At 39.6% G+C, this 17,824-nt stretch overlaps 1 protein-coding gene across 1 annotated transcript in view; it reads left to right on the top strand.

The window, feature by feature from the left end:
* LHFPL6 (LHFPL tetraspan subfamily member 6) overlaps positions 1–17,824 on the top strand; it is a 293,295-nt gene that overhangs the window by 242,845 nt on the left and 32,626 nt on the right. The window contains exon 3 of the mRNA XM_036743017.1: positions 10,630–10,728. Coding sequence (XP_036598912.1) covers positions 10,630–10,728 — 99 coding nt within the window. The remainder of the gene's footprint in view (positions 1–10,629; positions 10,729–17,824) is intronic.

The following is a 17,824-nucleotide window of genomic DNA, read 5'->3' as shown; positions in this document are numbered from 1 at the left end:
ACCTTTCCACTGAGCAAAATTAAATTAATTAAATTAATCTTTCTGCTGGTCATCCACTGATGACCCACATTGCAAAATTACTCTGAGTATTCTCTTTGCTGCTCTTAGGAGATATTTACCTGATGTCCAGTATGCCTTGTATGTTTCTTTTGACCCATCAAATAGAAAGAGACATGAGCTTTAAGGTAAAAAAAATATTTCATTTGGAATCTATTAGAAATTAAACAAAATCTGGTTGCTGTTCTCTTCATGATGAAAACATACAGCTGCATTGTGAGTTGGATGGGCAAGAACATTTTGTTGAATTTGACTTTCTGGGAAAGGACTATATCCAAATGAAAGAAAGTAATGAAAAAAATAACCCCATATGTTTGCCACTTGTAATGAAGACAGGTTGGGAGGAAAGTACTCTATTTATTTCATTTACACAAATATAGTTTCAAGTTATGATTTGTTTGCATTTAAGTATTTAATGACTTAGCTATACATCTAGGACAGAACTCTCATCTCTGTATTGATGCAACATCTTCTAGGTATTCAAAAGAGGAGACAGGCCTTCCCTCCGTCGTTGTTCCATTCAGCCCACATTTATACCAAGGGAATAAAAGAGTCAATCAGTCACTACTTATTCCATAAACATTTATTCAGTACCTACAATGTGCCAGACACTATGTTAAGTGCTAGAGATACAAAGAAAGGGTAGCCTGCCCTGGGAATTAATCACATTGCCTTTAGGAGTTGGTGTTGAGATCATATAGTTGCAGCCCATGATAGAACATGCCTATGTATACATACATCATCTGTGTATGTGGAAAAGGGGGAGGTGTCAGGGTAGGGGAGACTATGGAAGGGAGTTGAAGGAAGGCAGCACAGAAAATCCTAGAGAATTTCCATCTTGAAACAAACTTCTCTAATCTAGTTTGTTCCTCTTTCACCTTTTGTAGTCCCAAGCAGGAAAGGATGGCGTTCAGGAGATGGAACCAGGAAGATCTGAATTCAAATCTTGCCTCAGATTAACTGCTACCCCTGTTCATCCTAGCTAACATTTGTATAGCACCTACTATGTGCCAGACACTGTGCTAAGAGGTTTACAAATGTTATCTCATTTTATCCTCACAAAACCCTAGAAAGTAGGTGCTATATCCTGTTTATTCCCATTTTACAGATGAGGGAATTAAAGCAAATGCAGGTTAAGTGAAGTGCCCAGGGTCACCTAGCTAGTAAGTGTCTAAGGCTGGAAATGAACTCAAAATACTTTATAATTCCAGTACTTATTGCATATGCGGGCTATATCCCCTTCCTTCCCTTTAGCTGGGTTACTTGGGCAATCTCTCTAATCTCTCTAAGCCTCAGTTTGCCAATCTGTAAAATGGAGATCATAATAGCAGCTCACTCAGAGATGTTGTTAGGATCAAATGAGATAAGATGTGTAAGGTGTGTTGCACTAGCTATTATTATTCTAGGTCTGCAGGATGACATGGAGATGGGAAATTGAATGCCAAGTTTTGGAAATAGCTCGTAGGCCACTTTGGCTTGTATATTATGTGAAGATACTGATAAGAAATGTCTGGAAAGGTGGGTTAGAGTTAGACTGCATGGGACTTTAAATGTAAGCCTTAGGGATTTTTTTTTAATTTTCTCCTAGAGGCAATAGGGAGCCACTGAAGATTTTTAAGCAGAAGGAAAGGGAATAAGTTCCTACTATGTGCCAGGCACTTATGCTAAGCATTTTCCAAATACTATCCCATTTAATCCTTCCAAAAACCCTAGAAGATAGGTACTGTTATTATCCTCAGTTTACAGTTAAGAGACTGAGGCAGAGGTTAAGTGACTTTTCCAGGGTCACACAGCTAGGAAGTGTCTGAGGCTGAATTTAAACTCAGGCCTTTCTGACTCCAGGTCCAGCACTCTCTTCAGTGTACCACATAGTTGCCTAGCAGAAGCATGGTATGGTCAGTATTGTGGGAAGTTGCTAAGCATAGGTTAAGGCCAGATTGTAGATCACCTATGCATGATTTGGAAGGAAAATTTTCCCTTTTTGCATGCACATGGTTTAAATGTGTCTACCTCATTCTAACTACCTTTCTTTCTCTTAAAATGCTGGATAATTATGCTTGATGACTTTAAACCATTCTACAGATTCCACCTACAATTGCTCTGAAGTCCTGGCTAGCTAACTGCAAAAGAAGTTGCTAACTGGTTAATAGGATGAGCACTGGGTCTGGGGCTGCACCTAGAAATCTGATATAACACAAAAAAAAAAGCAACAGAGATCATATTGTCAACTAAGCTTCCTTTATGGGGAACATAAAGCAGCCCACCCTAAAAAGAGAATCCTAAGCCAGCGTGGTTCCCTTAAAGGACCAAACGCCAGCTCCTGCTCTCCCCCTCCTTCAGCACATGTGTTCCTAGTTTTATTATTTTTTTAAGAAAGAAAAAGCAAAGGCAGTTTTCTGGGCCAGTAAAGATGGCAAATGATCTGTATATAAATTAGCTTCCAGGGCCTTTGAGATGATCTGTCAGCACCTTCCACAGAAAATGCCCAGATGACACACCACAAGATTGAGGGGCATCCATGTGAATTAGAGAAATTCAGTCTCCCGGGAGCTTCTTGAAGCCATAGTATGTCAGATAAAGGACCTGGGGGATGGGTAGATGTATCCAGAAAACATAAAAGATTAATGGCTGCTGGGCACTAGTATAACCACTGAGCACATGGCGTTTGGAAAAAGTCATTCATTTTTTTTTTAATATGGAAAAAGAATAGAGTAATGGTCATGGAAAAAAAAGTGAGGTCATAGGAAATCTTCAAAAAATGTGCTGGAAAGAACTAGGCCTTTATGAGTTTAGCATGAGGACTCTGTTCTTACCACCTGAGGAGAGGGATTGGCACAGGCTAAGGAGAGACTTGTGTTGGATTCTTGGCAGGAATCCCATTGTTATGTTAATATTCCTTTGCTTGAATGTTAGGGCGTACTCTGAATAGACATTTTACAGAAGGGCAAATTCCCAGCATCCACTCCTACTTTGTCCAGTGAACTACTGAGACTGAGGGTCCATAGATGCTAAGCATTAATTAGCAATAAAAGTAGTTTGCATAAAGAATAATACTTTCCCTATATTATCTCATATAGAAAGGCAGCGAGGTATAGTGGAGAGAGAGCCAATTTTAAAGCCAAATGGTCCTCTAACACATCTGGTCTCTGTGACCTTGGGCAAGTTGCTGAACCACTCAGTGTTCTAGGCAAGTCTCCAAGACTATAGGTCTTTGCCATTGCCATTGGTTGGTAGAAGGAGTTTCCTCATTTGGTAGTTCCCTATGTCAATGATGTCACAAGCGTAGTCCCAAACCTTCTATCTCATGACTTAAACTCCCCACCTCATGGGAGTATTGTGGAAATAGTGCTTTGTAAGCCATAGAGTACTGTATAAATGTCAGCTACTAAGCTCATTTGATCCCCATGACAAGCCTTTCAGCTAAAAGTATTACTATCCCTATTCTGCAGATAAGAAAACTGAGGCTCAGGAAAGGGAAACATCTCCCCAAGGTTACACAACTAATACCTGAGAGAGTCAAATTTGAACCCAAGCTTTCTAACTTCAAGTCCAGGCTACTTCTCACTACACCATGTGATCTCTGAGTGAAATTTGTAAGAATTACAGAACCTTCTATCTCAGCCCATAGTGACTTAAAGTAACCTGGGAGTATTATTAGCGTCACTGTGAATAAAACATCAGGTAAGGCACTTTCCATATATGTACATGGGGAATTCTGACTGATCTTCAAAATAGCCAACAATAATCTATAGAATCTATTACTCCATGAAGTGGATCTGTACAGGGAACTCTCAAAAGTCTATTCCAATGGAGTAAGCTGTACTACCAAATAAAGTTTAGATAGACAGGGATTGATCTAGAATAAATTTCCTTTGTAACCTAGCATTATTAGAATCACAGAATCTTAGATTTAGAAGGGCCTTTAGAAGTCATCTCATCTCCTAATCCAAGAAAAAATCCTCTCTTTCTGATCCTTGTCATTCTCTGCTAAAATACTTCTAGTGATGAGAAGCTCTTTCCCTTACAAAGTAGCCCATTCTATTATTTGACAGCTTTCATTGTTAGGAGGTTTTTTCTCATATAAAACCAAGTTGCCCCAACCCATAACTTTTAGTTCTCATTCTGCCTTCTGAAGTCACACAAAATATATTAGAACTGAGTGCTCTATTCCGGATGTGGTCTGACCAGGTCAGTGAAGAGTATGAGTAGAATTATGACCACCCTTTTCCTAGAGCAGGGCAGGTTCTCCACCCCTGTTAGATACCGCTTTCATTAATGCAGCATACAATCGTATGAGCGTTTTGGCTCCCTGTAACAACAATGCTACTTGCAGCTATTGTAACTGTGTAAGGCCAACAACACCAGCACACAGGAGGGCTGCTAGCACAGGTTCTTTGATCTGCTTTTCTAAGGAAAGCAACTTTAAGGGGTTTACAATCTCAATTTAATAAACATACATATATCATTCACTTAGTTCAGGGGAAAAAGTCAGCACCCTGAACTTCAGAGAGAGCACAAACAAATTACAAGTAGAAATCATATAAACAGATTAAATAATACAAATCAACAGACAGAGCTTCTAACCGTCTGTCCATAGCAATACATACATACATAGTTACCAGAGAGAGAAGCACCAACATCTGGGTTTTCAAAGCCGAGGGCCTCCTTAACAACTACCCAGAGTCTTGTCTGGTGAAATCACAGGAATCCTCTTCCAATGAGTGAGCCCCAAACAAAATGCTAATCTCAGCATATATACACTTCTTCAGGGTCAGAGGGCTTCACAACTCTCCAGGGCTTCACACGTCTGGTGACCTAATTAGCAAAATGGTGTGGGTCTTCCTACAAACAAAGCCAAGACTCAATCAAAGGCACTTGATTGCCTTAGTGCTGAGAAGCACTCCAAAACAAAAGATAACAAAAAGTTCCACTTTGCTTGACATTACACACTTACAATACATTGCTGATTCGCATTAAGTTTAAGGTCAACTAATAACTCTAAGCCTTTTTAGTAATAATGAGTGTTAAGATCTTCCCAACTTTTATTTATTGATTGGTAATTCAGATTACTTTATTTCTTAATTTCTAGATTGAATTTCATATGGTCTATTTCTATTTTGGGGGATTCTGGTCCTGTTATCCTATGTGTTAGCTTTCCTGCCCAGCTTTGTGTTAACTGTGCATCTGATGCAGATATTTTCTGTCATTCTTCTAATCACTTAGGATAGTTAATTTTGCAAAGTTGAAATATGTCCACATTGGAATGGACTTTTGAGAGTTTCCTGTGCAGATCCATCTTATGGATTAGCAGACTTGGCCAGTTTGAATATGTAAGAAGCTCCAATGTAAATATGTGGAATGTAATGATCCTCATAATACTCTTAGATTGCCAAATCATTTCAGTCATTCATTCAACAGGTCTTTACTCAGTATCCAATATGGATAGGACACCGTGCTAGAGAAGGACATGAATCACAGTCCCAGCCCTCCTGTATTTTATACTTTATTAGGAAACATTGCCACATCCTTACTATGCCTCAGGGCCTAGGGCAGGTAGGCATGTTCTCAACTCTTGATGGATTGATTCTCAGGCATCTGTTACAGTAAACTTACCTGGTTGTCCCACATCTCCGATCACTCCTTTGATGACTTTCCCCCACTTTTTCCTTTGCCCTCCCTTTAATCATGGGTATTTCTCAAGTCTCTGTCCTTGGCCCTCTGCTCTTTTCTGTCTGTGATCGTTCTCTCCATTACATCATCTTCTTTCAGGGCTTCATCTGTCAGCTCTATTTGGATGAGTCCCAAATCTCCATCTCCAACCCTGACTTCTCTCTCCTTTATACTTGCGTCTGATGGCACATCTCATCTTGAATGTCCTTCCATCACCTGAAACACAAAATGCCCCAAATTGAACTCATTGCCTTATACTGCACTCCATCCTTGCACCCATCCCCCGCATCTGGTTGCCCTTCTCAATTGCTCCATTTTTGTCAGCAGTGCCATCATCCTGGTCTCATAGGCTTAGAGTCATTTTGATATCTCTTTCTCCTTCATCTCTTCTATCCAATCTGTCACTAAATTCTATTGCTTCATCCTTCAAAATGCCTCTAAGATTTAACCCTTTTTTTATTCCCACTAGTACTGTTTCATTCCATATCCTTTTTATCTCTTGTATCCCCAGCACTTAGCAGAATGCCAGACTCCTTAGATAGATGATTTCTCTACCTTTAACTAAAAGTAGCATACTCGGGTCTATCCTATACAGCTCCACCAGACTGATCTTCAAAAAAAATACTAATTTATCATATTGACCCCCTGCTCAATGATTGTAATGATTAAAATAACAATATGGCCACCTAACATTTGTGTAGCACTTGCATTTTTCAAAGACCATTCATGTATTGCAATCTATGAGCTAGGCAGGGAAAATATTATTGTCCCAGTGTTACAGATAAGGAAAGTGATATTGAGAGGTTAGCATTCACCAGGTCATTTCATATCATTCCATCTCTTAGTTCCTCTTCTATTGAACTAGAATACCAAGGCCCTTCTAGCTCTAAATCTGTAATTTATAGATCCTGTACTTTGCTCACTATACCACACTCCTCTATGTATGTTTCAAGGCTTTCTATATTAAGGCAGCTCTATAACAGGACAACTAGGTGGCACAGTGAATAGAGTACCAGGCCTTGAGTCAGGAAGACTTTGAACTCTTCCTAAGTTCAAATCTGGCCTCAGACACTTAGGAGCTGGGTGACACTGGGCAGGTCACTTAACCCTGTTTGCCTTAGTTTCCTCATCTGTAAAATAAGCTGGTGAAAGAAATGGCAAAACCACTCCAGTGTCTTTGCCAAGAAAACCCCAAATGGAGTCATGAAGAGTCATGACTAAAATGACTGAACAACAAAGTAATAAGGTACTATATTTTGAGTGAGCCCCTAAGAAGCTCCATCCTCTTAGTCTTGTGGTTAGCCAGGAGAATCATAGGTTCCTGCTCTCTGGCTCAATTTCCTTGCCCCAGTGTTGTTTCCCTTCTTTAAGTTGTAGTTCAGGAATCCTCATGGGAAAATCCCTTCTCAGCAGCCTGAAGAGCAAGCTTTCCTTTCTGACCGGCCTGCCCAGTTTCCAACCTCTGTTCGACCCCTCAATCCTCCTCCCTAAAGCACAATGTAGGGGCATTTCTGGCACAGTAAGAAAATTGGGTAGTTGGGGAGGAAGGGTGGTCTCCATAAGGCTCCAAATGCAGGATTGACTGCTCCATCACACCCTCACTGACACCCAGAGAAGAAGTGAAAAACTCAGAGAAGGACATTAAATGACTTAAGCAGATGTTGTGGTGTTAATGTGATTAAAGACCTCCTCCACCCATTCATTCCCTTAATAGGCCTCAGGTGGAGCTAGCTAAGGGAAGCTTGATTAGGGGAGGCTTGTTTGTAGGAAGGCCCACACCCTTTTGCTAACTAGGTGTGAGGCTCCAGGCCCACACCCTTTCACTGATTAGGTTTGAAGCCCCGGGGGCCCTAAAAGGGTGTATATATATACACCCCTGAGGGTAGCCATTAAGCTCAGAGACAAAAGGAAAGAGAACTGGAAAGGCTCAGAGAGCTGCAGAGGCTAGGAGAACTGCAAGCTCTGAGAACTGGGGGAGGAGAGGACACAGGCAAGCAGACAGCTAGGGTTTGTGAGTGAGTGGTTATGGGAAGGCCTCAGCAGAGGGGAAGGTTACAGATGGCTTGGATCCTTGCTGTGTGTTTTAATTTCCTTGCTGTTATAATGAAATGAATTTACTGGTTTGGGGATACAATTGCTGCTATGTCAAATTGGAATTATTGGTTTGGGGATTTGATCCTCTGGTGTTTGAATAAATGTTTTATTTCTGTAAGGGCAAGCAAAATGGGACTTTTTACTGTTTTTTCTTTTGGAGTGCTTTTCAACTCCAAGACAATCAAGTGCCTTTGATTGAGTGTTGCCTTTGTTTGTAGGAAGGCCCATACCCTTTTGCTAGTTAGGTATATATACTCTGAGGTTGATATTTTGTTTGGGGATCACTCATTGGAAGAGTATTGCTGTGGAGACTCTGGGTAGCTGTTAAGGAGCCCTCCAGCTTTGAAGACCCAGATGTTGGTGCTTCTCTCTAGAAGCCTGTCTGTTGATTTGTGTTATTTGCTTGATTTATATTTTCTCTGTTTGTAATTTCTGTTTGTGTTTGCTCTGAAGTTCAGGGTGCTGGCTTTTCCCCCTGAACTAAGTGAATGATGTATATAAGTTTGATTAAAGTAAGATTGTTAGCCCCTTAAAGTTGCTTTCCTTAGAAAAGCATATCAAAGAACCTGTGCTAGTAGCCCTCCTGTATGCTGGTGTTATTGGCCTTACACCTCTGCAGCATCTGCTAGCAGCATTGTTGTCACAACTTCTGCTTTCTATATGGAGAGTCTCTTATATTCTGTGATTCAGAACTATATAGGCATATTCATGGTCACCATCAATATTGTGAATCTTGCCTTACTGATACACGTGTTCACTGGAAACACCTTTATATGATTCTCAGAGGCTGAGACTCAAATCCCTTCAGTCACTCTGAAAAAGTAAGGCTTGAGCCAAAGGGGTGTTTGAATAACAATTAGCCATAAATTCCCCAGATGTCCCTCTACCTGTATCCACTGAATAGAGTGCTATAGTGTCTGGAGTCAAGAAGATCTGAGTTTAAATTTGGCCTTAGACACTTACTAGCTATGTGACCTTAAGCAAGTCACTTAACCTTTGTTTACCTCGGTTTCCTGAACTGTAAAATGAGAATAATGATAGCACTTACCTAGCAGAGCTGTTGTGAGAATCAAGTGAGATAATATTTGTAAAGCATTTAGCACAGTACCTGGCACATAGTGTGTGCTTAATAAATGTTTATTTCCCCCTTCCACCATCATCATCCCAACCATCATCCACTTCACTAGTATCACTTAGCACCATTCCCCAAACCTACCTCTGTACATGAGGGATAGGCTTCCTGTTCTCTTTCTCCAATGCTTGGTCTTTCTTGACCCAGATAAGAAGTCTATGAAGACCTGCTGAACATTACTGGTTTGGGTGCTCCCTTCCATTTGGGCTCCAAGACCCCAGGACCTATTTCCATCATCCCCAATGGCCTGTTTTTATTGTACTTCCCCTCTGCAAAGCTGGCTTGCATTACTTTTCTCTCCGCAGACTCTGTGTTCTGTGTTGGAGCACTCAGCCTCCTTTTATTATACTGTAGAATCCCAAACCTCAAACTGCATTAAGACATGAGCCATCTTTGCTTGACATTGGGAAAGAATATAATGATATGGCGCCATGTTCTAGCACCTGCATAACATAATAGGAAAAGCCTGAAATCAGGAACCAGTAGACTACTACTTCAAAACAGCAACTCTTAATTATAAGCCAGGACAATTCTCTATAATTCTCTAGTTCTCAGTTTCTTCACTTGTAAAATGAGGAGGTGGGATCTGGTTACCTCTAAGATCCTTTGCACCTCTTCCATTCTTTCATGGAAAGGATGTCTTGTATCAGTTAACTGATAGGGCCTCATTCTTTTCTTGCCTTAATGTTTTGTGTATATATCTGAATCATAATGACTTACCCCATTGTTAATATTTAGTGAAAATAGTAACTACACCTGGGCCAAAAAGGAATTGTTACTTTTAGACTTGGCCAAAAGGTTGCAAATTAGAGCATGTAGGTATCAGATACCCTCTTGCAAAATCATATTAGGTCTTGGTGAAAAATGAGAATGGAACCAATTGAATATCATCAACTCAATGTCTGTTACCAAGGTAATTTAGCATAATTTCAGATAAAAATGTCACTTGTCTTCAGTGTCATCCTCAGACCTCTCAATTTTAGCCCCAGCAAGAAAGAGGACCAAGATTAAAATAAGCCTCTGTCTTCTGTGGTCAGACAGCAAATGGCTTGGAGGCATTTGGATGCTCTGTCAATGTAAAAATTTCCAACAGAGCATAATAATGGGTCATGTGTGGTTCACGAGTTCATTCATTCTACTGAAATTGCTCATGAAAATCTGTATGTTCTTTTTGCCCTGCTGAAATTGGATGCTGCTGAAGTATTCCATTTTGACTCTGGTGTCAATGAAAAAAAAAATGATGAATGGTGAAGTGTAGCCTGATAGTCACTACTAAGGGTTTCTGGATTACTTGTTCCCAACAACACACTTGCTGTGTAAGAGGTTGCCACTAGCATTTTCCAAACTGGGCTTGTTTAACCAATCATACCAATGGCCAACAGCATCAACCTTCCTGACTGGGTTCTCTGAACAAGATTTGTTAAGAGTTTTGAAGTTTTAAAAGTGAAGTTGGACCAGACTAAACTGTACTTCTGGTTTTCTTTTTTTTTTTTTTAAGTGAAATTGTACTTGTTATCAAACTGACCTTTGCTAAGGGACTCCACCCAGACCGGTGCTTTATGAAATGTAGACCAATGTGATCTTTTGTTGTGTTACTGAATGTTATTTTACCCAAAGCCTTTATTTAGGGAAACAGCGGTGAGTTGTATGAGAATCTTCTCCTATCCTTTCTGCAGGCTTGCTGATTGGGTCTGGCTGCGCTCTGTATCCTCTGGGCTGGGACAGTGAAGAAGTCCGGCAGACTTGTGGTTACATTTCTGACCAGTTTGACCTGGGTAAGAGTTCTCACTTGATTTCACTATTTTTATTTTTGAAGCGTTACGGATGCCTCTTGTTTTTACATCAATCATTTCCCAATATGTACCCCCTGCTGGTACTGAACACATACTGTAACAAAGAAAAACAATTAAGCCATGCCAACTAACACAGTGAATATATCCAACAGCAAATCCAACATTCCATAACCCCCATCCCTCTATAAAAGGAAAGACATGCGTTTCTTTTTTAAAAAATTAATTTATTTTACAGGCGTTTATTACCTTTCTTTCCCATTATCCTCCCAAACAATTTTTAAAATGGAAAAAGAAAATACTTATAACAAATGTGTATAATCCAGCAAATAAGTTCCCACATCGGCCACATCCAAAAGTATATCGCATTCTTCATTTTAAGACTATCATCTCTCTGGAAGAAGATGGGTGGGCATGATTCATTGTCATTTTGACTCATGGTCTATCATTGAATTGATCAGACTTCTGAAATCTTCAAAAGTTGTTTTTCTTTATAATATTATTGTCATTGTGTAAATTATTCTAGTTCTGTTGACTTCATTCTGCATCAGATCATAGAAGTCTTCCTAGTTTCTTATGAAACTATTTCATCATTTCTTCCAGCACTTTAATATTCTATTTATGTTGATATACTGTAGTCTGTTTAGCATTCCCCAATAGGTGGATAACTCTTCAAGTTTTTAGTTTTCTACTATTACAAAAAAAGTAAGATGCTCTGTTTTTGTACATATTGGTCTTTTTCTTCCCTCTTTGGGATAAAGGCTTAGTAGTAGTATAGTTGGGTCAAGTGGTAATAACTTTTAGGGCATGGTTCCAAGTTCCTTTCTAGGATGTGAATATCATCGACATCTCTTACTTTGATAATTACAATTAATCACAGTTTGGCTGTCTTTTAGCATTGCTTTCATTTACATTATAAGGTTATATATTGTCCTTCCTTCAGTATCACTTCATTAGTCTTTTTATGTTTTTTTTCCAAATTCTTTATATTTTTCAGTTTGTTCAGTCATTCCCCATTCAATGGACACCATCATTGTTTCCAACTTTTTGCTATCATAAAAGTGCTGCTATGGAGATTTCAGGGTATATGAGATATTTCTTTTTATCTTTGACCTCTTTGGGGGTACATATGCCCAATTTGGGGGGTTACTTAGTCAAAAGCTATGAATAGTTTTGTGACCTTTCTTACATAATTCTAAATAGTTTCCTAGAACAGATGAACCAATCTACAATTCTACCAACAATGTATTTCCTATCTTCCCATAGTTCTTCTCAAAGTAACACTATTGTGTGCAGGTGTAGTATTCTATCTACCTTGCTAGCATCTTATGGTCTACATTGAGAGATGGGATAAAGATATGAGGAACAATGACAGAATAAGATTGCATGCTATAAATTCCACAAAAGTCCTTAGAAATACGATGCATCTTGATTGTGGTTTGGTATTAGGGAAAGCTTCTTAGGGAGAAGAGACTTAAACTTCCTCTTGAAGAAAGTGCAGGAAATAATTTGGCTAAAGAAGGCAGAAGGACATTCTGGGTATATGAAACAGCATGAACAAGAGCAAAAAGGCTAGCATTAACAATACTTATGCAGAGTAACAGTCTAGAAACCATCTTCATTGGAGTAGAAAAGACTAGAAAGGCCTCCTTAGAGATGGGGCTAGATAATTAATGTGGTGCCACTTAAAACCTTGATATCTCAGGGATTGTTCTTTGTAAAGTGAAACAAGATCTTAAAATGTATTTCATTAATGACACTGATATATGTGGCTAACACTATTACCCCCTTCGTCTGTGGCTAGCCCGATTGACAGTTTCTAACATTCCATGTGTATCTGGAGCTGTTAGTCTATGTGAGTTTTAATGTTTTTGTCTATATCTAAAGGCAAATATGTCCTGAAGAAATATATTTCCGTTATCCTATGTTTCTTCTGTAAAACTTTTCCTGTCAAGTATACATATCTATACCTATGGATATGTATCCCATAGACATAGATATGTATCATGTAAAGAATCCATGCTTACAAATTATATATGTGTGTATTTCTTTGACAAACTGTACTAAGGGAAGGACAATATAAAAGTGATCATACTAATGTAAGTGAAAGCCACACTAAAGACCAACCAAAGTGTGATTAATTATAGTTACCAAAGTAGGAGAATAGTCAATGAAATTCATATCCCTCCACTGGAGCCATTCTGGAAAGACACTTGAAACCATCAGAGAAATGTGTATGCTCTGTGTGTATACACACACATACATAAATGTATGTTTGTATGCGTATGTGGATATGTGAATATATCCACACATGCATATACATACACATATATACATGCATATATACATACATATACATATATGCATTATATACATTTGTGTATGTGGATGGATAGATAGATAGAACTTTTATACTGGATCTGTGATTTCCACTCTACAGGGAACTCCTGTTGAAGACATTCCCTTCATCTATGCCAATCTACACCTGCTCTGCAGCTTAAAATAGTCTTAGAGAGTTGCCTGGATCATTGAGATTTTAGGTGCTTTGGCCAGGGTCACACACCCAATAGGTGTCCAAGTTGGGGCTTGAAATCAGGTCATCCTGATTCCAAGGCTGATTACCTATTCACTATATCACACTGCCTCTTGCTGCATTATCGCTGTTAGAACAAATCTAAGGAAACTGAAACAGAGAAATAAAGCGACTTGTTCAGAATCATTCATGCTCAGGCTTTGTGAGTTTGAGGTTAGAACCCAATGTTCTTTGTTTAGAGCTCCTCCTTGACTTCCTTGAAAATGGTTCTGTGCCAGCCACGGAGCAGGGGATCAGCCAACCTAAAAGGTGAGTGTGTAGGAAGCACAAATTCCCTGCAATCCTTTCTTGCCTCCTTGACCTCAAGGCTTTTGTGAATCTGGGTCACCCTGTGCATGGGGACACAGATCTGCTTCAAAGCCAGCTGATTCTTTTTCCCTTTTGGGTTGCTGAGCTATGTGCAGGGGTTATATTTTTGGGCAGATCTGAATGCTTCCTTTTCTGAAGTTTGCAGTTTTCTTGGCTTTCTTCTGCATGTCTTAACATGCCCAGAATTCTTTTCTCGATGGTCTGTTGTTATCGAGTGTAGCCATATTAATTAGCAGATTATAATGAAACCCAAATCTTGCTGTTGCAATTTTCACTTTGACTTTTTTTAGTGTGTTGACACTGAATTTTAATTTATGCTTTGATATTTTAGGATATAGAATTAAAACTCTGAAAAATCCATTCTCTTTGCCTGAGTAAAAAAAAAAAAAATCACAGAATTATAGAATCTTACTATTGGCAGGGACCTCAGCGGTCATCTGGTCCAACCCTTAGCAGAGCAAAATGTCATTATGTATCACCCTCAACATCCAGCCTCCGGTGAAGGACCTCTAGGGTGAGGCATTCACTATCCTCTGAGGCGGCACCGTCCATTTTGAACAATTCCCACCTTGTCATTTTTTAAGATCTCATTTTTGGTTATTGCTAATGTTCATTGTTTTATATTTCCCATAATTTGAACAGTAAAATGAACTACCTAGCTTCTTGTTTTATTGTGCTAATGAACTCCAACTTCCCTAAATAGCTCCCTTTGAGCTCCTAGAGTCTCATTTCTATAGACTTCACAATGTCTGTCTACTTCTTCTGGCTGTGTATATCCCGTAGGTATATCCCATCTCCTAATTAGTGTATATTCCAGGCCAAAAAGGGAAATTCTAAAGGGATTTAGGACACAGCCATATCCTCATGAAATCCCACTTAGCTACCTATTTCCTTTAGATTTCTTCTTTTGTTTTTTGTCTCTAAACACTGGTTAATATTCTTGATCATCCTGTTCATAGTAGAAAGAGAACCCAACCAAGAGTCAGAAGGCCTAGATTCTGTTCCCAGCTTACCATTAATCAGAATTGTAAGTAGGGTTCAGAAACTTCACTTGCTTTGTGCTCGATTTCCCCACCTGTAAAATATAGTTGGATGAAATGATTGCTGAGGTCCTCTCCAGCTCTACAGTTTTTATGTTTCTGTAAATTTACAGATTCGTTCCAGGAAAACCAAAAGCAGTAGTGCTAGGCTATGGAATCATCTAGACTGAAAAGTGTCAAATTAAATGTATGAGCTAAAGATGGTGCACACTGTCATCTTTTCAGTAGCCTCTTGATGAGGCTTTGCTGCCAGATTCTACCTCTGTTTGTGGCTGTCCCCCATTCCTTAGAAGAGTCACTTCCTACTCCTTCCCCTTTCAAGGATCACTGCACAGTCACCATATTTCTCTCCTGACAATAGACAGATGTGAAAAGCTCTTCTTTCACCACTCTCCAATTCTCCTTCACCCCCTTAGCAGGGTATTTAACTTGGCACACACACCACTTTTGAAAGGTTGCCAACCTTTGAACAAAAAATCATCATACAAAGCAAGTCTTAGCTCTTTCATTTGGGCAAGGGAGGGATAAACATTTACTAAGTACCTACCATACACCAGGCACCATGCTAATTGCTTCATGTACATTATTACATTTGATCCTCATGACAACCTTATGAGGTAGATGCAATTATGATTCTCATTTTACATTGAGGAAACTGAGGCAAACAGAGGTTAAGTGACTTTCCCTGGGTCCTACAGCTAAGAAGTATCTGAAGCAGAATTTGAACTCTGGTTTTCCTAACTCCAGACCCAGTCCTCTGTCCACTGTACTCCCTCAGGAGGGCCACATTCTACAGGGAAAACATTATGCCTGGAGTCTGTTGACTATTCCAACAAACTTTCTCTGCTCCAAGTGTCAATAAAAACAGAGAGGAGAGCAGACAGAAAGCTGGTCTTAGAGACAGGAAGACAACTTGGATTCAAGTCCTGTTTTTTACACAGAGTTTTCACACAGTTTTATGACCCTAGGCAAAGTCACTTAGTCCTTCAGTAGTGCCCCATGCAACTTAAGACATAATATTTTATAAGACACAATAATTTATAATTGTCAAATATTTGACAATCTCTGCCATCTGAAGATTCTACATCAAAGTTCCCTATGTTAAAGAGTTTACAGGTCTGGATCTGAAAAAAAAATCCTTTTAGCTATAGAGTGATGCCTCTGTATCAAATGTACATGAATACGGCATTCAGTGACCTAGGCCTAGAAACAGGAATACAAGAAAAAGAGGAAATAAAGTAGAAAAAGAGGAAAAGTATGTTACAGGGAAGCAAAGAAAGAAAGTAATGGCAGTGGAAAAGTGTTAGCCACGGTTGCTGCAGGTACCACTCAGTTGTATTCATGCCAAGGGTTGCATGATCTTTTTCTAAATGATTTTGTCTACTGGTGTGTTGATAAACAAAATGGGCTCTTAGCACTTAGTTCAACCACTGTGCCCTTGAAGAGTTTGGCTTTTGTTTCCTTTGAGCAATTCAGTGTATTTCATGGAGTCATACTAGGTGCTAAGCCCCAGGCCCAAACCCCTATTAGGTGCTAGGCCTATGTGGGTGTGAAGCTCCCAGGGTACTAAGGGAAGGTGCTAACTCCAGAGCCAATCATAGGAGCCTAAGTTCTGGTCATTCAGATGAAGTTTTCTGACGTCTGAAATACTATAAAAAGAGAAGACAGAGCCATCTGTGCAGGGCTCTCACTGGCGCTGATGCGCCTTCGGCAGCTGTAGCTAAGAGCCCTCCAGCTTGTAGCCCACATGCTGAGACTTTGTTAAACTCTGGTAACTATGTATTGGGATTTGAATCAGACAAGGTCTGTCTGTCAATGTTTGTACTTTGTTTGTATTTTGCTCTGAAGTTCAGGGTGCTGGTCTTTTCCCGTGAGCTAAGTGAATGATATTTGTATGCTGAATTAAAGTAAGCTTGTCAACCCCTTAACGTTGCTTTCCTTACTAAAGCAGATTAAAAGAACCTGTGCTTTTGCAGCGTGTTGGTAGTGTTTTTGTTGTTGGGCTTGTGTTGGTCTTTCACCCCCACAGCAGCTGCTAGCCGGATTGTTAAAACAACTGGTTTCATTAGAACTTGTGCATTTGTCTCTAAAAACCAGTTAATACTCTCTCCCCACTCCATCTAGTCCATCCACTCTGGCCTATCCCCTACTCAGCTGTCAAAATGATCTTCTTAAAGCACAAGTCCAACTATGTCATTCCCCTCTTCAATAGACTCCAGCGGCTCCCTATTCCCTCTAGCATCGAATATAAAACGATCTGTGGCTATTAAAGCCCTCCATAATCCGGCCCCCTCCTTTCTCAATCTTCTTCTACCTTTCACCGCACCCCACCCTCACGCTCTGTGATCCAATGACAACTAGCCAACTTGTTATTCTTTGCTGTAGATACCCCAGCATCCAACTCAAGCATTTTAATTATTGTTCCCCGTTCCTGGAACTTTCCCCCTCCTTCTTGGCTTCCCCAGTTTCCTTCAAACCTCAGCCAAAATCTCCACCTTCTACAAGAAGTCTTTCCCAGTCTTCCTTAATGTTAGTGCCCACCTCTGCTGATCAACCCCAGTTTACCCAGTGCATAGCTTGTTTGTACATAGTTTCTTGCACATCATCTTCCCCATTAGACTGTGAGCCCTTTGCAATCAAAGACTGTCTTTTGCTTTTCTTTGCATCATCGGCACTTAGCACAGTGCTTGGCAAACAGTAAGAGTTTAATAAATGCTAGTTGACTGACAACCCTGTTCTTTACCATCCTCAGTGCCAGATTAAAAAATTATTTTCATTTCATTAAATTTTCCCAATTACATATAAAAATCCTAAAAATCATTTTTTAAAATTTTGAGTTCCAAACTCTCTCCTTTCCTCCCACCTCTTCCTGTTCTTTTGAAAAGCCAAGCAATTTGATTTTGACTTTACATGTGAGGTCATGCAAACATATTTCCAAATTAGCCATGTTAGAAAAAAACACAAAATAAAACTATAAAAATAAAGGTTTTTTTAAAGCATGCATCAGTCTGAATCATTGTCTTGATCAGAATAGCTAAATCTTTCACAGCTGATCAGCCTGACAATATTGCTTTTACTCTGTACATTGTTCCCTGGTTCTGCTCACTTCACTTTGTACGAGTTTACATGAGTCTCTCCA

The sequence above is a fragment of the Trichosurus vulpecula genome, chromosome 2 (genome assembly GCF_011100635.1).
Source record: "Trichosurus vulpecula isolate mTriVul1 chromosome 2, mTriVul1.pri, whole genome shotgun sequence".
Classification (NCBI taxonomy): Eukaryota; Metazoa; Chordata; class Mammalia; order Diprotodontia; family Phalangeridae; genus Trichosurus; species Trichosurus vulpecula.
The sequence above is the reverse complement of the archived record's forward strand: the minus strand, read 5'-3'. Positions and strand labels throughout refer to the sequence as shown.